Here is a 15,724-nt window from a genome sequence, read left to right on the forward strand (position 1 = left end):
GGGGAAAACCTGATGGTTCCCCACTCGCCTCAAGCTCCTGTTATTGTTCCAATTTACGTTCTTTTATTTCAAATTTACTTATGGGCTTAGAAAATATAGTAATTTCATCTTTCTCTCCTTCTTCAGACTGTAAAGGATCTAAGGTTGCCACTATCTGGAGGCATAAGGCCCATACTGATAATGGAATGAATTCCCTTTTTTGATATGCTCTTCGTAAAGATTTCATTACATGTTTCCACTGTTTTAAATTTAAAACATTACGCCCCTGAGGCTGAAGCCAGCAACAATGCTTTTGTATTAAAGCAAATAATTCTATTAACTCACAACTTTTTACAGGAGCCCCTCTAGCTTTCAACAAAGTTTTTAAAACTTGCAAATATGCTTCCACACGTCCCATTTGATTACCCATTATCCTGATGACTTCATGGAAAAGTTACTTACTTAATCTTGAAGACTCGAGTCACTCTGCTTTGGACGTCACACATGACCCTCGATGAGGTCTTTCCTGCGGTTCCTCATTTGGAAGCCTCACTGATTTCTTCGGGCCCCACGTTGGGCACCAGATGTTGGAGTCACGGACCCGAAGCTTATCGGGAATGAAAGACAAAGAGAGGTTGGGATCAGGGGATCTGACAGCATTGACGCCTCAAGCTCATCGGACAAGTTTATGAATCTCAGGGGCTTCTTTATATACCCCAAGCAATCGTGAGAACCAGCAACTATTCTAGCTAACCATTCCCATTACCTCAATCTGTGTAACACAATGGATCAAGTGCTATGATTATAATTCAAAGTTCAAAATTACAATGTTCTATTATATTGTTGAGAAAACATACCCATAAATCTTGTTGCCCAGGTTGTCCCGTTCTACCTAGTCCTCATTCCACCTGAGAATACACATCACCTTGCTAGATTTAGGACCTGCACATATAGCTATGGAGACAGGATGATTCAGTGGTCAAGGAAGTAACTTGCTTTCATGGAAACAACATGCCTTTGTTTCCCACATTCTACCTTTCCTTTCTTACCCTCTAGGAGACTCTGTGTGTGTGTGTGTATGTAGAAACGGTAATAGATTCTAAGGTTGAATTTCCAAAGACAGCGAGGACAGTTGCCATTTAGTTCATGAATTGTTTCATCTATTCCTACAGGGCTAATTGTCAGGGAACAAATTCTTTCTCCTTTTGTCACCAATTCGATTTATGTGAAGTTGGCGCACTCATTGGCTTAGCCAGTGCTCAAGTCTTTGGGAATATTTAAAATATTCAACAGCAATGGTAAGGGAGTAAGAGAGACGCCCACAATCTCAAAGTTGTAAAGGAAGGAGGCTGAGAGCAATGGAGTGACCCAGGCACAGTGGATGCAAACAGAGGCCGTCGAATCTCCCTGCACCCCAGGTGAGAAGAGCTAACCCCAGGGTTGGATGCAGTCAGCAAATTCCTAACACAGCAGACTGACAGCCATGGGAAGGGGCCCCCAAAAGTGGGCACGAGTGCAACCACCTCCATGGTGCCATCTCGGAAGAAGTTTCTCTTCTCCGCAGATCTCCCACCACTTCCCCTGCCATGCACCCCACTCCCTCGATGTGTGGCACGTACTGACTACAGTTAAACTGTAAAGGGTCTCCAAAAGCGTCAACACTTCAAATAACTAAAAGTGAATCATTCATCACTGTGCGCGTGCTAGACCCTGTATCTCTAGTTTTCCTGAGTTAGGTGGAAAGATGGACAGACTAACACCTGTGAGTAAGAGACACCCAGGCATACAAAGCTCAATTGACATTTAAGGTTGGTCCATTGTAATTGCTTAGAGCCGCACCCAAAGCCCAGGGGACATTTCCTATTAGAAAGCTGGGACCTGCTCTTTGGAAGCACGCTGCCTACAGTGTCAGAAAAGCAAGCTCTATTCCTGCACAGACAGTAATATAAAAAGCTTAACATTGTCTTAGAACCATTGGATTGTTGGAGTTGGAAGACACCCCAGAGGATGCCCAGACACACCCTCACATTTCACAAACGAGGAATTGAAAAGAAACTTGCATGATTTCTGTTTCCAAATGGCCATAGCCTTTAGGAGAATGAAGATTCATTGGCATGGAGATGACATGGGGGGAGGTGAACAGAGGTTTATCAGGCCCTTCTGCTGGGGGGAAGGGCCAATCCACACAGGACTGTCCTTCAGCCTGCCAGGCAGAGAACTTTCCATTCATTGGGCACAATATTGGTAAACAGTGGCTTCTCATACAAAATAGATGCCTCGCATTTCTCACGGATCTCCTATCCCTCAGCTATGAACTGAACTGTGTTCGATAATATAAAAATGAGTTTCTGATTTACCCCCGAGCCAGGTTCAAGAGATCAAGCGTTTTGCTGCTGATCACACGTGAATGTTGACTTCTCAGGGCTTTTCTCCACTGCCCCTTCCGGCCTTCCACAACAGCCCAGTGGTCCTCAGTGCTTCTCAGATGGACTGAACTAGCTCTGACTCTCCAGGGTGCGCTGGAACAGTCTATGTTCCTATGCCCACCCTTGGGGAATCACCGAGGAACTCGTGCTCAAAATGTGGTCCCTGGACCAGCTGTGTTGACATCACCTGACAGCTGATTAGAAATGCAGAAGTTCTGCCTCCTACGTCATCATAATCAGCACTTTAACATATCCCTCAGTGATTCTTATGCATATTAAGTTTGTGGTCACTGACCTAGGACATGGTTTGCTGTGATGAAATTCATATTAGGGCCCTGTACCATCTCTGTGCCGTCTAGGAGCATCTACAAATTCCCTGAGGCATTCTGGGTCGAGGGCCTTGGAATCCCTTTTCTGGTGTAGCCCGTGTGGTGAACACAAGCTCAGGCCACCTAGAGTGGCAAAGTCCCCTAGTGTCCCTGGACTGGCAGTACAAGAGCCCATGACATTAGCCTTGCAGGACTACTCACCCAGATCAGCCCAGCGTCCTGTTCAGTCTCACCATGCAATCGATGATTCCTTCTCTAAGGGTCCTGGCTTTTATCCTATGCTGCCTTGAATTATATTTTGATGTATGAATGCTGGGTTTTCCCCCAGGAAAGGGGTTGACAAACATTTTCTGTCAAGGGCCAGAAAGTAATGCCATCCAGTCTCCACCACGACTACTCAATTCTGCCCCTGCACAAAGAAAGCAACCATCGAAAATACTTACTGAATATGGCTGTGTTCTCATAAATCTCTATTTGCAAAAACAGATGCTGGATTTCACCTGGGAGCTGTAGTTTCCTGACCCCTGCATGAGACTAATATAGTTCTCTAGGCACAGGAACCTTTCCTCTTTCTCTTGCTCTCTCCCTCCTTCCTTCCTTCTCTCCTCCCTCCCTCCCTCCCTCCCTTCTCTTACTTATATTTTGCCTATTTCAGGGCCTGAATCAATGCGGAAAACACAAAATTCCCTTTCTGGAGCCCTATGTTATCCCTTGCTCACAACCACAGCCTAGAGCATGGGTAGCCAAAGAGAAGCAGGGAATGAATTAGCCCATCAAGTCTGCCTTTTAAGCACCTATTAATACATACCTATATACCACTTCCAATAGAACTGTCAAACGACCTCCATTTGTGACGCACAGAGTCACTCATCAACAGTGATATGCACTCCCATGCCAGGACTAATTTTCCCAGCTGTACCTCGATATCCTTCTCCCTGGCTGCAGGCTGGTGAGCGGCTTGAGAAGGGAAATACGGTGCGAGCATTTGCATCAAGGCCGGGGTCTATGGGAGGTAGCTGTCCAATGTACGAGCTCCGACTGTGGGAAAGTATGCTGATGAGCAGCACCCAGTAGTGGTGACATAATTCACCATCATTAAAAAATAACCCCCACACTAGACAAGAGGAAAAGGCCCCTGGTCCCCAGCCCATAAACACTGATGCATGTGATGCATGTGATGCATTCGAATTAGCAAGTAAGCTGAGGAAAGCCATGTAAAGACCAAAAGGGGAGCATTTCACGATAAGCCCCAAAGATTGCTTATTTAGAACCAAACTCTGGACCCAACATTCCACTCCTCCCAGGCCGAGGCAGACTTGTGCCTCTTAACTCACTCTTCTCCCCACGACCCCATAATGGATCTGTGGCATCCGCAGCCAGAGCAATCAAGAAGATATATGAATAAGGAAAAGGAAGCTACTACTTGGTGACAGTATGATCCTCTACCTTACACAGTGTCACGCAGCCGCCAAGGGCCCGGGGCTCACAAACCCGCCTGGCTCCGCCCCTTCCCTGTAGAAAGTTGATCTCTTAGAAGCCAACTTGTAGTAGAACCTAAGTCTGGCTGGTGAGGAGTGAGGAGGGAGGCAGTGATGGGCGACTCTCCCCACTAGCCCCCACCCCACCCCGCTCCTGTCCTGGCCCATCTCACAGCAGTCCTGGGACATAACCTGTCATCTGCACCCTGGGCAGGAGGGAGAGTGGTCAAGAGTCGGGAGCCATGGTGCCTTTCCCAGGAAGCTTTGCATGAAAGAGACGGGAGCAGGGCCCCCCAAGTGTGGAAGCAACAGCTTTACATAAACTGCGCCACCAGTTCAGATCCCTTTAATAAAGTCTTTATTTCAAAGAGAGAGAGAGGAGCGTAGATGAGGGCCCCAGGCAGGAGGAGTGGGGAGACTTACCCCCCAAAGGAAAGGGAAGCTCTCAGGCCTGGAGAGCCCGAGACAGGGCTGTCAGGGGAGCACCGCCCCCCCTGCCTTAGGGGTCACGGGAACGGGCACGTCGGGGTCTAAGGTCTACCTCTTCTGTCTTGAGTCTTTGTCCCTATCCTTCCCCTGGACGGTCTCTACAGGAAGGGGGGATCTTAGTCTCGTGGAAACGGCCCCAGTTCTGTGTGTGTGTGTGTGGGGGGGGGGAACCGAGGACCGAAAGGAACTGCAGATGAGACCCCTGAGCGCTAACGAGGGAGCCCGTCCACAAGAGGGCGCTGTGCAAAACCCCGTCCCCGCTGTCAGCCCTGGGAGGACCCGAACCCCCTAAGCCGGATGTGGCCCCCCTGCTTCCGCTTGGGAGGGTCCAGAAAGTGGGGCGTCTGACTGCGGCCTCACGTCAGCGGAGGGTGGCGGTTCACGACGCATCAGGTGCCAAGGTGAGGACCCTGAAAGTGGGAAGGGATCACCCCACCCGCAACAAAGGGGCCCACAAAGTCCTGCCTCTTTGGTGGACCCCGGGCGGCCCCAGCAGCGCTCGCCGGGGGGCGACTCCTGTCTGGAGGCCGCAGGGAAGGGTGGGCCTTGGAAGAGTCGCCCGAGTCTGCAGAGGGAGGGGGCGTCGACCCTAACTGGGGCCCTGGCGAGGGTCGTGAGTGCTAAGGAGGCGACTTCCCAGAACCCGGCCCCTACTGCTCGGCTTGGCAGGCCCCAGACAATGGCGGTGCCACATGGCGTGCAGCATGGCGTCCCGCCTTCCTCCGCTCGGGGCTCCAGGAGGCAGGCCTTCCTCTGAGGCCTTCAGTAGTGAGGAATTCCATGCCCTACGCGGGGCCAAGATCAGAACCTTGAGTGAGGGCTGAGGGAGGGGAGCACCTGCTGGGGAACTGTGGGTGCCCCGGGCCTCGCCCCTGCCGTCGGGCCTCGTGGGCCCCAAGCAGCCCTGGCAGGAAGTGTGGCTTTTCCCGACTTCCGGCTCTAAGGCCCCGGATGTGAGACGCTTGGTGCGAGGAGCATGGCCTCGACAGCCTAGGATGGAGTCCCAGAACCGATGAGGTGTCAGGGTGGGACACTGAGTGAGGAAATGGGAGCCACTCGCCCACCCCACAGTGGAGAGGGCGGCTCTGAGCCCCTCTTCTGCTTTAGTCCCGGGAGACCCGGCGAGAAGTCGAAGGGCTCCCCTGACCCTGACTTCAGCCCGGACGGTCTCAGGGAGATGAAGGCCGCGTTTAAGGGCTGGACGCCCAGTTGAGCAGAGTGGGGAGCCCCAGGCCCTGGCTGGATGAAGGGGGAAATGCTATATGAGGAATGAGGGATCCCCCAGCCCAGCACAGAGGACGAGGTACCAAGCTCTGCCTCTGCTCCTGGCCCTGGGAGCCAAGGCCGTCAGGCTGAGGTGCCGCTCATTCGCGGGGGCAGAGGCGTCCCAGAGATGAGAAGCGCCAGGACTAGAGAGAGAGGCCCCGATCAGCAGAGGGAGGGGCCTAGTCCATACCAGGCCCGCGGGAGAGGGCAGCGTGGCCATGCAGGCTGTGCGGAGCCCGCCCCTGCCGTCGGCCGGGCAGACCCGGGCGTGTGGACAGGATGAGTCTCGCGCACGTCTCCGCGGCCATCTCAGGGAGGTGGGGAGCCTGGTGGAAGGGGGCAGCCTCAGGTCAGCAGAAGGGGGGCTTTCAGAGCTTGCTGGAGGCCAGGTGAGGACGCTGACGACTGAGGAGACCACCGAGCCCGTAACAGTGGGAGCCACAGATCCCTCCCTCTCCTGTCAGCCTTGGGAGGCCAGGAGCAGATGTGGCCAGATGAGGCAACTTAGGGCTTCTGAGTAGAATGAGCAGAGCCCCCTGGCCTCCCTCCAGCATAGACGGCCCCACAAAGTGCTGCCCCCTCGCAGCCCTGGGAAGCCCAGCTGGGACAGCCAGTGGGGTTTACTTCTAACTTCCAGGCCTGGCCACTCAGGGAGGTGAGGGTCATGGTCCCAGGCGGGAAGCCTCAGGTGGGCTGCAGGAGGAGTCCCAGATCGTCCCCGAGGGCAGGACTAAAGGAGCCCCAATCCCAGGACAGTGGGTGCCTGGGGAGTCCAACCCCTGCTCCCAGTCCAGGGAGTCCAGGAACAGGGGTGGCCGGGCGCAGCTGGCGCTTCCTTCCTCCTCTGAGGTCTCAGGGAAGTGAGGACCTGTTTGGGATGGGAGGGCCCCAGACCAGGAGCTGAGGATTCCCAGCATGTGCCGGGAGTCAGGGCAATGACCCTGAAGGGTGGGGGACCGCCCTCCCCAGGGCAGCAGGCACCCACCGCACCCCTCCCTGTGGCCCGCATCGGAGGCCCCGCAGAGGCCTCGGGCTGCCCCGCCCTTCCCTTCTTCCTCAGGGGGTCTAAGAAGTGAGGCACTAAGGGGAGGCCCTGAGTGACTACCGAGGAACCCAAGAGCCCAGGGCAGAAGGGGTCCCACGGAGCTTCAGCCCTGGGCAGCGCGGCCCGCGTGGGGCCTGGGGCATCCCTTCCCTTCTCTCTGGCGGGTCCCAAGCTGAGAGGTGTCAGCTTGAGAGCAGCAGGGTGGGCAGGGCCCAGCTGCCCACAGTCCATCTGCTGGGGCTGGATGGGAAGGCAGGGGCCCTCCCCCACCCTAAAACAAGGGTCCCCGTTGCCAGCCCCGTGGTCACCCCCGTAAGTCCCCAACAGGGCAGACAGGCCGAGCCTCAGGCACACTCGAGCTTCCTCTGCAGGGTCCCGCCGGCGCATTCCCTCCAGACTTCAAGCCCTGCGGGTCTGTCCCTGCCGGAGGGGCTCTCACCCTCTCGTCCTCCCTCCTCCAGGGCCTGCCTCATCTGCCTGCTTCCTTCCCTCCTGCTGCTGTCCCTGACCAGGCCCATCATGCCTCGCAGTCAGAAGAGTAAGCTCCGCTACCGGGAGAAATGCCGCCAGGCCCGAGAGGAGACCCAGGGTCCCCACGGGGCTCAGGCCTCTGTGGAGGTGAAAGAGGAGGCTCCATCCTCCCCCTCTGCCGTTTCTGGGGGGTCCCCGCAGAGCTCCCCTGCTGCTGGCCATCCTGAGGAGCCTCCGAGGTCCCTGTCGCCCCTCACCCTGGCTGCGGTGGTCTCTGGTCCCAGAGCTGAGGAAGAGGCTGAGAGGCCCAGCTCCCCCGAGGCCCCAGGCTCCCCTCAGTCCCCGGGGTCCCCCGAGGCCCCGGGCTCTCCTCAGTCCCCGGGCGTCCCTCAGTCCCCGGGCTCCCCTGAGGCCCTGGGCTCCCCTGAGGCCCCGGGGTCCCCTGAGGCCCCGGGCTCCCCCGAGGCCACGGGCTCCCCTGAAGCCCCAGGCTCCCCTGAGGGCCTGAGCTCCCCTGAGGCCCTGGGCTCCCCCGAGGCCACGGGCTCCTTCCAGACGTGCAGCGCCCCCCAGATGTGGCGCTCCCTCCAGACGTGGAGCTCTCCCCAGACGTGCAGCCCCCTCCAGACGTGGGGCGCTACCCGCCACTCTCGCCGAGACCCGCTCTCCAGGAAGGCCGCCTTGGTGCTGCAGTTCCTGCTGAACAAGTACAAGCTGAAGCAGCCCATCCTGAAGGCCGACATGCTGAAGCTCATCCGCAGGAAGTACAAGGAGCAGTTTCCGGAGATCCTCAGGATGTGCTCTGAGCGCCTGGAGCTGGTGTTTGGCCTCGACCTGAAGGAGCACGACGCCAGCGCGCAGTCCTACCTCCTGGTCAGCAAGCTGGATCCCAGCGAAACCAATCTGAGCGGCGGCTGGGGCTTGCCGAGGAACGGCCTCCTGCTGCCGCTCCTGGGGGTGATCTTCTTGAACGGCAACTGCGCCCCCGAGGAGGAGATCTGGCAGTTCCTGAGTTTGCTGGGCGTCTACAAGGGGAGGAGGCACTTCATCTTCGGGGATCCCTGGAAGCTCATCACCCGAGATTTGGTGCGCGAAAAGTACGTGGAGTACCGGCAGGTGGCTCAGAGCAGCCCTCCACGCTATGAGTTCCTGTGGGGCCCCAGGGCCCACGCTGTGACCAGCAAGATGAAAGTGCTAGAGTTTTTGGCCAAGGTCAACGATACCGTGCCCAGTGCCTTCCACTCCCATTACGAAGAGGCTCTGAAGGACGAGGAAGAGAGGGCCCAAGCCCGCGCTGCGGCCAGGGCTGGTGCTACCGCCAAGGCCAAGGCGCAGGCCCAGCCCAGCCAGGCCGCCAGCAGCTCCTGCCACCCTCAGGTCTGAGGCAGGTTTTCACTCAGGTTGACTGGGGCTGCCAGCCTGCGAAGCTGCAAGCAGTGCCCTGGCTGGAACAGGCCCCGCGCCTAGCTTCCTTGTGTTGCGGGTATACATAAGTAGCATAGAGATTTTTTCGTTTAGATTTGCAGTTGAAGTTGATGCATGAAATGACTCACACATTTACTGCCCTTTGTCAGCTTTTTGCATACTAGTTTGAGGTTTTGTAAAACAAATGAAAATCCTTGAATCCTTCTTAGCGAGCCAAACCAAGATGGCACGGTGCTGTTGTGGTTGTGCTTGGAAACGTACAAGGCCCCCATTGGACAATTGTGAGGATCACGGGATAGAGCAACCTTGGCTTCCTTGATTCCTGTTAGTCTTTTGGTCTGTTCTTGGATTTCCTTATTCCTTTCAGTCTTTCATTTGTAACATTAAAAGATACACGCCTGGATTGGCTGAGCTTATTCACGAATGGGCAAGAGATTAAACCCTGTTGAATTTGACCTCTTGTCAACTGGCTCTTTTGTTCCTCGGACGTCCATTGAGCATGTGCCCTTTGCAGGCTTCGTGCCAGGACTGGGCATGTTGAGACAAAGAAGACGCATGCCTGCTCCTAGCATTCCAGAGCCTAAGAGCAGCGATCATGAAAGGAAGATGGGAGATCGGCTCCGAGGCCTAGAGAACACTAAGGGGTGGGGTGGGCAGTGCCCTCCCACGGGGCAGTCTGGGCCTTTGGGAGGCAGTTAGTGGTTAGGTGCTGTGGTGAGCTAGATGAGGCCACCGGGCTGCTGAGGCTCCGTGTTCCCGGGCTAAGCCTGGGGTGGAAACTGCTCTTAAGGGCTATTGAGGGATGGTGGGTCAACCCGAGAAGTCCCCCTGTGGCAGCTTGGGAGGGGTCCTGGTTCCTGTCCCCTATGCTGGTGAACACAGTGAGCACAGCGGGCGTGTATGCACATCGTGAGCAGAGAGTTCCAGGGACGCAAGGGGGACGCTTCCCGGAGGTGGGGTGCACAGCAGCCACTGGGAGGGCTCCCTTCCTTGGTCTGGGGCAGTGGGGGCCCACTCCATTAAAAGGGGCTGCAGATTCGCCTGTCTTGTGTGTCCTTTGGCAAAATCTGAGCAAGTGTTTAGATTTTTAGTGGTGGTTAAATGAATGAAAATGGGCGGTTTAGAGGAAGAGCAGACGGGAGGGAGGGACGCTGTTGGTCATTGTTTTCATTTGCTAAAGGCTACCAAGGCAGTTGGTTTTTACAGTGGGGATTTATTAACTTAAAAACTTCCAGTTTGGGAGTGGAGTCGGCTCAAGCCGTTGAGTGCCCGCCTCCCACACGGGAGGTCCTGGCTATGGTTCCCAGTGCCTCCTGAAAAACTAAAAACAAACAACAAGCACAACAAATGATCAGTCCAACTCAGGGGAGCTGATGTGGCTGAGTGATTGAGTGCCTGCTTCCTGCGTATGAGGTTTCGAGTCTATCCCAGGCCCCTGGTGCCTAAAGAACAAAACAAAACAAAAAACTTAGAGTTCTGAGCCCATGAAAATGTCCAAATGAGGGCATCATCAGAAAACTGGCCGCCAGAGTCTCCGGTCACTTGGCTAAGCACACGGAGGCACCTGCTGGGGCTCCCCTCCTTCTCTAGGTCTCATTGCTTTGAGCTTCTGGCTTCCTCTCTCCTGGGTTCTGTTGATTTCAGCCTCTTGCTCTGATGGCATTCTCTGTGCTCCTGTGGCTTTCTCTCTCTTTCTCTGCAGCTTTTTTATATATTCATCCTGTTTGTAAAGGACTCCGTGGGGTAAGAGGATTAAGACCCACCGTAGGGGCAGTGGATTTGGCTCAATGGATAGAGCGTCCACCTACCACATGGGAGGTCCAGAATATAAGCGGACACAGAAGAACACACAGCAAATGGACACAGAGAGCAGGCAAATGGGGGTGTGGGTCGTTGGGGCGGGAAATGGGAGAGAAGTAAAAAGTAAATTAAAAAAAAAAAGACCCACCCTCGGCCATGCCCTATGGAAGTGATTCAATCACATGGCCCTTAAGTGAATCGACACAAAAGGTCCCACCTCCAGTAGGTTCATAGCCACAGGAATGGATTAATTTGAGACCATCATTTTCTGGGGAGTACAAAAGCCTCAAACTGCCACAGCCATTGACACACACTGTAGCAGATTTACATTGTCTCTAGCTCGGGAAGTCTACCTCGTATTCTCATGAAATGACTTCATCTCCTGGGAAAATGTTAGTTGGACTTGCTAAGCAGAGTTTGGGCTGATTCCGTTCTCTATGTTCTAGAATGCTGCACATTCTCTGACTTCTCCTGGATTAAAAACAAAATTTTTTTTTCGAGTCTGCTGTGTAGTATCCTCTGGGGTCACATGAATGATAGAAATAGCAGCCATTCTTTAAATCTCAATGCAGTGCAGCCCCTGGGCCTAGTGTGCTACACTACATGCACTCCAACAGTCCCATAAGACCAGCTCGTCAAACCCACTTCACAGATGCAGAAACTGAGCCTCACAAAGTTTGGTAAGCGTCTTGAGTCACATGGCTGCTAAGTGACAGGCCTGGGACTAACCTAATCTGCATCCGCTAGAGCCCTCACTGTTCTGCCCCTCCCAGCCGTAGGCAGACTCGTGTCTCTTAATTCACTTTTCTTCCCATTACTCCAAAATGTATCCCAGGCAATAAAAGGGAATCTGTGCCCAAACTACTGGTTTGGACTATAGGGCCAGAACGAGAAGAGTACCTAAATAAATGAGAAGTAGGAAAAATAAACATATAACGCTTGGTGACAATATCATCAACTATATGCAGTGTCAGACCACCCCAAAGCCTGGGGACTCACAAAAATTTACTTCCGCCTGTTCTCCGTAGAAAGAGAATCTATTAGAACCCAGCTTGCATAAGACCCTAAGTGTGGGGAAGCAGATGTAGCTCAACAGATAGAGCGCCCGCCTACCATATAGGAGGTCTAAGGGTTCGACACCCAGGGCCTCCTGGCTCGTGTGGTGAGCTGGCCCACGCGCAGTGTTGGTGCATGCAAGGAGTGCTGGGTCCCGCAAGGATGCCCCTGCATAAGGCTGCCTCCCACGCAAGGAGAGGCCACTGCAAAGGAGAGCCAGCCGGGGCTGGCGTGAAACGGCAGCCCTCCCAGGAGTGGTGCCACGCACACAGAGAGCTGACACAGCAAGATGATGCAACAAGAAAAGACGCAGATCCCCAGTGCTGCCTGATGAGAATACGAGTGGACACAGAAGAACACACAGCAAATGGACACAGAGAGCAGACAATTGGGGGGTGGGGCAGAGAAATAAATAAATCTTAATAAAAAAAGAACCTAAGTGTGGCAGGCGAGGAGGCGGCAGCGATGCGCTGCTTTCTCTCCCCAGCCTCCTGTCCTGGGCCCTGCCTGGTGCAGCAGCTTCCCCATCTCGCAGCACTGCCGGGACGAACGTGCAAGAGGCTGTCTAGGTGTCCCATGTAGGAGTGGAATTGCAGCAACACAGGGCACGCACAGGTCCGACTTCACTAGGCAAGGCTCTTGCCAAAGCGTCGTACTGATTTTCCCCAGCAGTGGGAGGAACATGGCGTTCCCTACCGTTCACCGGCGCTGGGTGTTTTCGGCTATAAAAGTTTGGTGCACTTGGTGTGCAGGGGCATCTCAGGGAGTTTTACTTGGCATTCCCCTGTTTCCTGATGAGGCGGAAGGGCCTCTGCATATGTTGTTGACCACTTGGGTATCCTCTTTCCTGAGATAGCTGTTTAAAATCTGTGTGTACATAAATGATATTGCAGGGACACGTGCAGGACAGTATCTATCCTGCCATACCCACGGAATGGCCTGGGGAGAGTGTCAACTACAACGTAAGCTATAATCCTTGCAGTGCACAGTGCTCCAAGACGTATTCCCCACGTGCAATGAGTGTGCCACGATAGTAGGGCAGGTTGTTGATGTTGGAGGAGAGGGATGGGGTGGGGTGTGGGGTATATGGGAACCTCTTATACATTGTTTCTTTCAGATTTATTTTTATTTATGCTTCCCCGCCTTACAGCTTCCTTGCTGTCTGCTGAGTCCATTCGCTGGGCGTTCTTCTGCTTGTCTGCTCGTCTCCCTTCCTGGCGTCATTTTGCTATCCCTGCTCTCTGCGGGCCTGCGCCTTCAGCTCTCCCCGGGTGGGGGCGAGCCTGCCTTCACAAGGAGGCCCCGGACACGAACCCAGGGCCCACCATACGGTGGACGGGAGCCGCAGCTGCTTCTACTTCTTATACTTTTTATATAATTTGTGTGTGTGATCTATATCTTTAAAAAAAAACGATAAGAAAATAATAAAGACTAAATTGTACAAATCTGTGTGCGGTCGGGGAGCCAGCCCCGCCGGCGAGGAGCGCCACGGGAGCAGCGGTGAGACACGCCGCTCTGCCAGCGCCGGCGGGGAGGAGCCGCCCTGGCGCCAGCCCGTGGCCTGCGCCGCGGCAGCGCCCTCACCCGCCACCCCGAGGGCCACGTGCTGGGCCAGCCGCGGCCCCGGGCGCTGTCCCGGCGCGCCGAGGGCGCCGTGCTGCTGCCCGAGGGCGCCCAGGCCCTGGGGCCCGTCGCGGGACCCGCCTGCCTGGCGGCGCGGCAGGTGCACGCGGCGTCCCCGAGCGCCTGGGGCGGCAGAGCAGCGCAGCCAGCAGGCCTGGCCGTGCCCGCGCACGAGCGCGCCGCCGCCTGCAGGACGCCGCGGCCCGGAGCGCCCTCCTGGTCCCGGGCAGGTCCGGGGCCGCCGCCCATCGGCGACCCCCCAACTGCAGGGCCTTCGGGGATATAAGCCGGTGTCGCGGACCCCGGGTCTCAGGGCCCCGGCCGTCCCATCCTTGCTGGGGCGACGCGTCGCTGCCCAGGGTCTCTGCGGCCACTTTCGGCCCCTGGAGCGCCTGACTCGGTCGGCACGACCACCTCCCGCTCGCCCCCGGGCACAGCCAGACCTCTGTGCCCTGCCCTCGCCCGGAGTGCCCTCCTGGGAAAGAGTTCAGGGGGAGGGGCTGGGAGGGAGCATCTCGGGAGACAAGGCTGCTGGGGAGCCGGGGCTCGGCTCCACGAGCAATGAGGGCGCTTGGGGTGCTGGGCACGGAGCGGCAAGAAAATCCGGCTCCATGGGACTTTGGGGTCTGGGGCCGTCAGAGGGCCTCCTGAGGGGCCTGGCGCGCCCCCACCGCCGCGCCCCCTGCTGTGGCATCTTGGCCTGGGTGGGCTGGGCTGGGGGTTCAGGGCCAGGGAGGGGCGAGTCAGACCCCAGGGGTCCCCAAATAGAATATGGAATTATTTTTGCTAAGCAAAAGATTAAACTAAACGCTGTGCCATTTGTCTGTTTTCTTATTTGAGTTCTTTGTATCTTCCGTATATAATCCTCAGTTCACTTGTTTTTGTAAACGTGGTCTCTATGACTTGTCTTCTCATAATTTTTGTGGTGAGTTCCTAAAGACGTTCTGGCAAATTTATCCATGTTTTCCTCAAAGCGCTGTGATTTTTATTTCTTATTTGAGAAATCCTGCCCTACTCTCTCAGTGTGCCTGACTGCTGAGACAAAAGCCACACAATGAGTCGGCTTAACAACACGAGTTTATTGGCTCCCGGTTTGGAAGGCTAGAAGTCCAAGTTCAAGGCATAGGCAAGACTATGCTCTTCCCCACAGGTCTTGGGGCGCTGTGGTGCGGGCCTGCCGCAGCTCCTTGGCAGGTGTCCCGGCTCCAGTCACAGCCATCTCGTTTCCTCTGTCAGCTCTTCCCGGTTCCTCTGACCTCGGGCTTCGGGCTCCTCCGTGTGGCTTTCTCGTGCTCCCGCTTTGTCCTCTTTCTAAGGTGTCCAGGAAGGGAGGTCAAGACCCACCCTGATGCAGCTGGCCACACCCTAACCAAAAACAGCCTCTTCCAGAGGTGCCTCTTACACCTAAGTTCACACCCTCAGGAATGTGCACAGCGACTAAGAACACCTTAATTCAACTCCCCAACCCTCCCCTGAGATGCTAATATTTGCTCTTACTTTCTACCAAAAGTTTTCTCATTTTGCCCTTCACCTGAGGTCTTTAATTCAATTGGCAGAGGTCTTTGTGGAAGTTATGAGAAATGTGTAGATTTCTTTTTTCTCCATACTCAACACCAATTATGGAAAAATCTATCCTCTCCCCATCCTGCAGTCTTGTACTAACACGTCCACGTGAATGTATTTTTAAATAAATTTTTTTAGAAATTTAAATAAAAAAAATTTAAACATTTTAAAAACTGAATGTAATATAGAGTATCAAGTAGCCTTATTCAACAGTAATTTTTTTCATTTTTCCTTTTTTTCATGAATTTCCATTCATATGTACATATGTACATGGGTTAGGCTTTTCTAAAAACATAGTCACATCATTTGTGAATAATGATATTTGTTTCTTCTTTACAATTCTTCTTCCTTCTAGTTCTTTTTCTTGTCTACTGCACTGACAAGGACATCAGCACGATGTGAATGGAAATGATTCGTGAGCTCATTATGTTGTGTTTGAACTCAGAGGGAAGGCTTTCAGATTTTCACCGTTGGCTATGATGCTTGCTGTAGCTTTTTTTATACATTAAGTTGAATGATAGACAGTTGGTGTCATTCGACAATTTTTTACTTCCAAAAACAGCAATTTCACATGTTTCTACTGAATAGATGCCTTTATCAGTTAAACATAGTTCCCTTCTATTCCAATATATTTTAAAGGTTTAAGGTCATTTTTAAAAATCATGAATGATGCTGATTTTTTTCCAAATCTCTTTTCTGCATCTAGCGAGTTAACACATATTTTAATGTTTTATTGTTAATGTGGTGGATTACACTGATTTCTAAATACTAAAA

General features: G+C 54.1%; 1 protein-coding gene across 1 annotated transcript; it reads left to right on the forward strand.

Moving 5' to 3' along the window:
- Positions 1-6,185: 6,185 nt before the first annotated feature.
- On the forward strand, positions 6,186-8,866 carry LOC131277256 (melanoma-associated antigen B4-like). The gene is made up of 2 exons (XM_058291967.1): positions 6,186-6,316; positions 7,474-8,866. The coding sequence occupies exons 1-2, from the start codon at positions 6,186-6,188 to the stop codon at positions 8,864-8,866; spliced, it is 1,524 nt and encodes a 507-aa protein (XP_058147950.1).
- Positions 8,867-15,724: the final 6,858 nt, after the last annotated feature.

The sequence above is a fragment of the Dasypus novemcinctus genome, chromosome X (genome assembly GCF_030445035.2).
Source record: "Dasypus novemcinctus isolate mDasNov1 chromosome X, mDasNov1.1.hap2, whole genome shotgun sequence".
Lineage (NCBI taxonomy): Eukaryota > Metazoa > Chordata > Mammalia > Cingulata > Dasypodidae > Dasypus > Dasypus novemcinctus.